Below are 8,458 nucleotides of genomic sequence, written 5' to 3' on the forward strand. Positions count from 1 at the left end.
CATAGTTAGTGTTCACTATGTGGTAACTAGCACTACGCCTACTAATGCTACTGCTATTATTTTTATTCCATTAGAGCATAAGCTCTCTTAACAGGGAGGATCAGAAGCCATCAGATGTGGGCAGGATGAGCAGGCCCTCTCACCCGAGCAGGTCAACTTTACCTGAGTTTGCAAGTCTCCCTGGAGGGGCAGGCCCCAGGGACCCGACTCCTCGGACCACCTCCCTTCCCTGAGTGCAACGGACCTCCTCTGGGTTGACTGACCTCTGTGACTCCTTGTGTTGGCCTTTGTGTTCTGAGCCACGGATGATTCCAGGCTAATCCAAGGATCCTTTTACAAAAGGAGAAACCTTGAGGAATTATTCAGTGACCGACATAACCATGCATTTCCAAGTGGAACAGAGATGATGCAACAGAGAGATGACTTTGCTTTTCCACAACCCACTGTGCAGAACTGATGCGATGGCTGACGTTGTGTCAGAGCTGGCACGCAAAGACCAAAAGGCCAGAGAGAATGAAACCCACATAAGAGGCAGAGTAACCCGAAATGCTGGGCTTATGGTTTCCTTACTGTTGATTAAACAATAATCAAAGATACATTCACTGGTGGAAAATTGGAAAACCACACACACGCACACACAAATCACCCTTTACTTTCACAAATCAAACATAATCACTATTAAAATGTCGGTATATTTTCTTTTTTTTTTTTTTTTTTTTCAAGGATAAATAGATGTTTAATTAATTTTAGTAAAAATTCATTAATTAATATTTGCAAATGATCAGAATAATCTTATTAATCCAGAAAATTAATGAAAATATTACCCTAATCCATACAAAAAAATTAAAAGTTGCTTAGAAATATCACACTGATTTGAGGCAACATCTAAAATGATACTAGTAATCAACTCCAAATTAGTTATGTAAGTGACCTATTTCTCGGTCTTGAAGTCTTCTTGTAAGCTGCTCGATGAATAGAGAACACCTTTGGATTTCTACACGAATAAGCTGCCAGGCACAGTTACTACCCTTTTGGTCTTGCAAATAGTCATGGATTCATTGGAAGCAATTCTTTATTCCAAGTCTGATATCCTCCCTTTGTGAGGATGAATGGCCTTCTTGCCTGATTTTCTGCTCCAGACACACCCTGTCTCCTGTCTTCTCCATTTGCTGATAAAGTCCAGTGAGGAGTCTCTCTAAACTGTTTTTATCCCAAGAAGATTAGGAAATATTCAGGTTGGAAGTGTTGAAGATCTGCTGCAGCATTTCTTGGATGGCAATGAAAGCACTTTCCTTTGGAAAGTGGTCAATTTTTGAAACCTGGAAGAAGCCAAATTTGCTCCTGTCCTTTAGACATCTCAGAGGAAATTCTCCTCCCAGGTTTTCTAAATGTTGTAAAATCTTCCAGTTGCCCCTCCTTCAAAAGTGACAGTCAGAGAGCAGGCAGTAGGGGAGAGAAGTAGCACCAAGGACCAACATGGCAGGCTCCAGCTGGTCACCTTGGGCCCCTTTACTATGTACTCCTTCCTCGGAGAGAGCTTAGCTGTGCGTTGCCGGGATCAACTCGGCGACTCGAGGTGAGTGACGGGTGCCGCAAGTGGCAGGATTTTTTCAGAGGCCTCTTACTCTCCTCTTGGGGGCTTCACGGCACTTCCCAATTCTTTACTTTTATCAATTTCACTTTCCGTGAACCTTCGTCACTCAAGGCTTTCGAGCCCCACGTTGGGCGCCACTTGCCGGGATCAACTCGGCGACTCGAGGTGAGTGACGGGTGCCGCAAGCTTGAAGAAAAGACAAACACAGATTGAAGAGAAAGATGGGACCGGGGGACTCAAGACCTCTAGGATCAAGAGCCGGTATATTTTCTTTTATTAATTTTTTTCTCTATACACTTTTACATAGTTGCATGGTGTGTACAATTTTATACCCTGCTTTTGAATATAACTAAGTACTTTTTATTTTCTAATGTCACAAGCAACATGTTCATTTTAGGACAAAACTTAAATGTGAATAAAACAAAAGAAAGGCTAAAAATTTAGTAACATTTGTTAAATTCTTTCAAACTAATAAAATGCACTAAATTTTGAAAATGCCTATTATTAGATATCTTATCTCCCGTATATCTTCTTATCATGGGGAAAAATCCATGTACAAACTGTTCTAAAGGAACAAAGGGAAAGGGAAAGAATTTTCGCCCTTTTTGCATCCTTACCCTAATCAGCATTCTCCCCTAGGGTATCTACTGTTAACACATGAGTGGAAGTTTCCTGAGAAAAAATTACATGCATATATCAGCATACATATGTATACCTTTATATTAATTTATAAAATAAATAATAATACCATATCCATTATTATATGTGTTGCTCCTTTAATTAAATACATCTTGAATATAGGTGCATATCGCTGATCTTCCTTTTTCATGGCTATATAATACTCCATTTTGGTCTGTATTATAGTATTACTTAGCCAGTTCCCTAGTGATGGATATTTAATTTCTCTTTTTTTTATTATGATGGTATTGAAATGATCATTCATATATGTTCATATAATACATAATATATGAAATATATACACAATATACTTAACTATAAACATACTTCTGCAGGAATATCTAGAGCTAAATTCCCAGCAGTGGTATTGCAAGTTAAAGGGACGATTCCATTGCTTGAAATTAAAAAGTTTGAAATGTACTGCCAATTTCCATCAATGTGTCCTGTGACCTCGTGTGGCTTTCTCAAAGCACGCTAGGTTCAGGGCAGTCCAACTGCTTACCTGGTGGCTGACAGCTTCAGGAACAAGAATTCCCACTAATAAGTTATATGATGCAGGGTGTTTCCTGAGCCACCTTCAAAAATCACACACCATTGCTTCTACCACAGAGTTCCGACCAGGTGCCAAAGGAGGGACGTGGGTGCCACATCTTGGTGAGCAGAGTCGAAGCTATGCTGCAGATTCTCATGTGTGCTGGGAGACATTGTTCTGGCTGGGTTTGTTTTTAAATTTACTTATTTATTTACTTTATTGGCTGTGTTGGGACTTTTTAGCTGTGTGCGGGCTTTTTTTTTACTTGCAGTGAGTGGGGGCTACTCTTCGTTGTGGTGTGCGGGCTCCTCATTGCCATGGCTTCTCTTGTTGCAGAGCACGGGCTCTAGGCATGTGGGCTTCAGTAGTTGCAGCACATGGGCTCAATAGTTGTGGCTCATGGGCTCTAAAGCGCAGGCTCAACAGTTGTGGCACACGGGCGTAGTTGCTCCGCGGCACGTGGGATCTTCCTAGAGCAGGGATCGAACCCGTGTCCCCTGCATTGGCAGGTGGATTCTCAACCACTGCGCCACCTAGGAAGCCCTGGCTGTTTTCGAAGAAACAATCTTTCCCGCTCTCCAAGAGGCTTGCATAAATTTATACTTTCACTGAGCATTTATTAAAAATGCCCTTTTCCCCTTGCCCTTTGCAAATCTTATTGGTGATGATGGTTATCTTGTTACTAGTTTGATTTACATTTATTTCTTAGCAACACTGAGCAGATCTTCTTCTTTACTGACCTCTTATACTTCTTTTCTTGGTAACTAGCTATTTATAAACTCTTCTATTGGATCGTTGTCTAGAAATTTTAGGAGCTCTTTGTAAGTGAAGAAAATGATCCCTTTCTCATTGTGTATTGTAACTATTTCTTTGCTGTGCTCTTCCTTTTTGAGTTTATTGCCATACTGGTATTTCTAACTTGTTTGTGGTCATACTTATTAATATTTTCTATTATACTTCTTGGGTTTTACATTTTGGTGAGAAAGGTCTTCCTAAATCCCATATGATTTTTAGAAGACCCAAGTTTTACTCTAGATTTTGGTCATTTTACCTTATAATCTGCTCCAAGTAATGTTCTATGACCATAAAATATTGAACCATCCTCAGTTTCCTGAAAATAACTCCTCTTGGTCAATATATGCTACTTTTATATACTGTTGGATTCTTGTGGCTAATATTTTTTCCATATTGAAACGTATCTCCATTAACAGATTTTCCCAAAATTTCTCATTTCTTGGACTGTATTTTATTTTACAAAATATAGAGTTTTTTCCTCTAAGTCTAATGATTTCACATATATATATAATTTAATTTCAGGGTTTGTCTCATTCTGATTTATGTTGTTTTACATAATTTTTAAATGTTTAAAAACTCCTTTGGTAACACTAGGTTAGATTGGCTCTGTCTTGTGCGCTTGTGTTCCTGGTATGTTTCCACTATCTGTAGAGTTACGAGTCTGCTCCTGATTCTCCTTCTTTTTCTATACATGACTTTGTATGAGATTCCGTCTTCAGGGTCTTCTGTGCCTGATTTTACAGGAGCTTATTTTTCCTCAGCTCCTAGAATTGGCTCTGGCTGGTGTTTCTAATTTTACGGAGCTCCCTCTGTTGTTGCTGCTGTGAAGTGTTCAAAACCATGGCTGCTTGCCTCCTGAGTGGTCCTCCCCTCACTGGTCTGGTCTTCTCTTTCCTTGTCACTGCTGTTTCTATCCTGCTAAGGTTTGATTCCACTCTGAGCACTCTCTCCTCTGTGTAGGGCCCTTTTCCCAAAGGGAGTAGTGCCTGCTTGGTTTGAAAATTACTGGTATCCCAGACTCTTCCAGAGCCTGTCAGAGCTTACCCGGGTACCATCACAACTCAGCAGCTATAGCACTGAGAAAAATCCCTTGCAGTTTTCCAGCTGATGTTCTCAGATTGGCCTGCATAGCTTTTGGTAAATACCTCTGGGCTGTTTGGGGCTTCTCAGGTCCATTGCTTTCCTCTGCTGTCTCCCACATGCACGGCTCTATCAGGCGGGTCTTGTGGCAATTGGTGATCTGGCCACATCTGCTTGCATTTTTGTGGTTCATGTCAACTAGTTTTCTGTTAAATAGGGTTTTGGTGTCTATCTGGTGGCAATGTCTGTTTCGCTGTGAGGACTCCTAGAAATTCAAAATTATACTGCCACCACTGCCATCTTCCCAGAATCTGATGCCCATGTTTTCACTCTTTTGATTGAATGACACTGGTATCTTTCCCACTCCCCCAGTTTAGAAGGAAGCATAAATTGTTTCCTCTCCACCCCATATAGGTAGCATTACATCAGCACAGTTCAAGCGCAGGCAGTTTCTTAGGAATACCCTAGACATCACCAATCGATAATCCCTTTCTGCGGAGAACTGATTACATACAGCCAACTAAGAAGACGGAATAGGAATGGAGGGATATTTGGGAGGTATGTTCAGCATGTTGTAAAGATCAGAAGACAGGAGATCTCTTGATGATGAGAAACCTGGAGTTCAGGATTGCACCAGGTTTTTACATCCACGCATACCCAGATACTTCCAGCCTCTACTTCACTTTGGTACAACAGAAGTAATGTTCCTGAACATTAAGCATATGTTAAAATCATAATAACCAACAGAACTGATGCAGCTATCCGTAAAATGATAGAGAATTTCTTCAAGCATCTGGTGCTGTCAGGACATGAGAGATTTCATGCAAATGAAGTCATTCTTCTCCACCAATAGCCCCTTGGTCCTCTATCTGTTAAATCCCCTAAGTCTTCTGCCTGCATTCATTCTGCTCTCTGTTCTTTACTTATTGCTTACTGTAGAGACAGTATTTTTTTCCTCAAATCTAATCAAGTTACTTTGCCCCGCCTAAAACCCTTCCAGAGCTTCTACCACTCTTAGGATAAAGAAAAGCTTCTTAACAAGGCCTCACAATCCCTGTGCTATCTGGCTCTCACTTGCCTTCTAGCTCCATCTCAGATCATCTCAGACCACTCTCTGCCTTGAAAGTCACAATGGCCTCCAGTCCACTCCTTTACCTTACTAGGCATCCTCCCACACAGGGCCTTTGCACATGCAGCCCCATCTGACCGTGCTTCTGATTTTAGCTCCAGTGTCATTACCTCAGGGTGATCTTCTTTGATTTCTTCAACTACATTATGTCCTTATATCATAAGTACCCACACTACCACTTACCTCTCCTCTGTAGCACTTGTTGCCATTGCATCTTTACTTCTGTGCATTTCCTTGACGGATGTTCTCCCCTGCTTAACCGGATGACCCATGAGAGTGAGCATGACACGTGGCAGCAGCTCCTGCTACAGCTGCACACAGTGTGGATTTAGTACATTCAGGTTGAAAGATAATGCAAGCTTTTCTGAAAACTGAAGAGTATTACTTTAAATATCATAATTATGAGAACTTAATTTTGTATGGAAGGTTTTCAAAATGTGCTATGCGTCTCCCTGTCTATATAAGGAGGACAAGAAAAGTCATAATTTGATGTTTTTACTGAATCCTTTCTTATCAAAATCAGTTACTAAACTGTAACACAAAAATGGTCTCAGAAATATCGAGCTAGAACCGCTTCTCTCAACAGTCACATTCCCCGATTACCTGATTTTTTCCCTCCGTTTTCCTCCTAGACCTCCTTTTAATATGTGGTATGTATTTGCATGCAGATGGAAAATTGTTAGAAGTATGTATAAAAACCACATTGGCCCTCAATAATGGTCACAAAGGCCCCCTACAAGAGGAACCATGGACTTGTATGCATGGCCAGTGTAACATTCCTTTTGCCTGCTTAGAGACATTACTTAATCTCTGGTTTTCAGTTATATTCTTGACAGCTGAGATTGCCAGATAAAGCCATAAATTAAGGCTGAGAAACTTATGTGATGTCTTGCTGCTTGTGGTTAAGACCCTAGAAAGAAAATGCAGGTCAACTGAGTTTGACATCATTCTACTTTAGATAGAAAAACAATAGGTGTCTTTTTAAAAATCATAAACTGCATGTATTTATCCTTTCGTAATAGTGTAATTAGGAAGCAAGCCTAATTCTTATGATAAAGAAAACTCTCTTACCTACAAAGACCTCCCCCTCAAATCTCATAATATGAAAAAAGTAAAAGAAAAAGTCTTTTCCTAATGAAAGAAGCTGCAATAATCAACTTGAAAAGGATTTGGTTTATTTCTTTCTTTAGCATTTAGCAATTTACTTAACCTTACAAAACATAAGCAATCCTCTCGGTTTGACTATCCCCCCTCCCCCAATATATAGAAGATGAAATACCAAGGAGCTTAAAGAAAAAGAGTTTAAAAGATAACTAATAGTTTACATGACATAGGAAAACTGAAAAGGAGAATTGAAAGTGGGAAATTCCTCTCCAATAGAAAGAGTGGAGGGCCATTCTGTATAAATAGTCCACACTCATGGAGAAAAGACATTCACACTGCAAACTCCTGAAGACCGTGTTTCAGCATCTAGTAGGAGAGCAGCTACCCTGTTCCGGTCTTCATCATGACCAACAGGTTCATCCTCCAAATCGCTCTCCTGCTGTGTGTCTCCACCACAGCTCTTTCCACGAGCTACAGCTTGCTTCGATTCCAACAAAAGCGCAGCAATTTGGCCTGTCAGAACCTCCTGCTGCAGCTACCTGGAGCTCCTCAAGATTGCCTCGAGGACAGGATGAGCTTCGAGGTCCCTGAGGAGATTAAGGAACCACAGAAGTTCCAGAAGGAAGACGCCATATTGGTCATCTATGAGATGCTCCAGCAGATCTTAGGGATTTTCAGAAGAAATGTCTCGCGCACTGGCTGGACTGAGCCCATCATTGAGAACCTCCTTGCGGAACTCTGTGGGCAGAGAGATCGTCTGGAGCCAATCCTGGAGGAAATCATGGAGAAGGAAAACTTCCCCGGGGGAGACATGACTGTTCTTCACCTGAAGAAGTACTACTTGCGGATCGTGCAGTACCTGAAGTCCAAGGAGTACAGCAGCTGTGCCTGGACTCTAGTGCGAGTGGAGATCCTCAAGAACTTTTCCTTCCTTAACAGCCTTACAGCCCACCTCCAGAACTGACGATCTGCCACCTGTGGCTCTGGGGACGGACAGTGCTGCCAGCGAGGTCAGGCTCTTCCACCCGCGGAGGCTCTTTCAGTAACTGACAGGCAACGCACTGGATTTGAAAGGACAGTTAAAGACTTTAAGCGTTTTGAAAATTAACTTATGCGTTATTTATTTGTTTATTTATTTATTTATTTAAAGTTTTTCCATGAGAAATAAATTATTTTTGAAACGGAAGTCAACATGGCAGTTTTAATTTTAACTTGATTTATGTAACCATCCGTATTAAAAATTGCAGAGCACCTAGGAGATGTTCTTTGTAGAGTGAGCCTGTAGAATAGTAGAGTTTCAGGCCCCTTCCTTCAACAAATTTAAAATACAAGGAAGCCATGTGGAATATTCAAGGTAAAAGATGGTAAGGGGATGTGATTTCAGAGAATAAATGTGGCCTGAGCTTCTACAGAATTAAAATGGGAGGCAGGTAGGTGGCTGTGGAACTGGAAGCAAGGGCGCCAACTGCTTCTACCCTGTGCCCCAGGCTCTTTTGCCCTAAAGTTAGAGTTTGACTGGCTGTCAGGGTGACCAAGGGAATATTTC

At 41.1% G+C, this 8,458-nt stretch overlaps 1 protein-coding gene across 1 annotated transcript; it reads left to right on the forward strand.

Annotated features, from left to right (window-relative positions):
- The first annotated feature begins 7,315 nt into the window (after window positions 1-7,315).
- Window positions 7,316-7,876, forward strand: LOC130845503 (interferon beta-2-like). Its single transcript, XM_057722801.1, has one exon. The coding sequence runs from the start codon at window positions 7,316-7,318 to the stop codon at window positions 7,874-7,876; it is 561 nt and encodes a 186-aa protein (XP_057578784.1).
- The last annotated feature ends 582 nt before the right edge of the window (window positions 7,877-8,458 follow it).

This window comes from Hippopotamus amphibius, chromosome 2, assembly GCF_030028045.1.
Source record: "Hippopotamus amphibius kiboko isolate mHipAmp2 chromosome 2, mHipAmp2.hap2, whole genome shotgun sequence".
NCBI lineage: Eukaryota > Metazoa > Chordata > Mammalia > Artiodactyla > Hippopotamidae > Hippopotamus > Hippopotamus amphibius.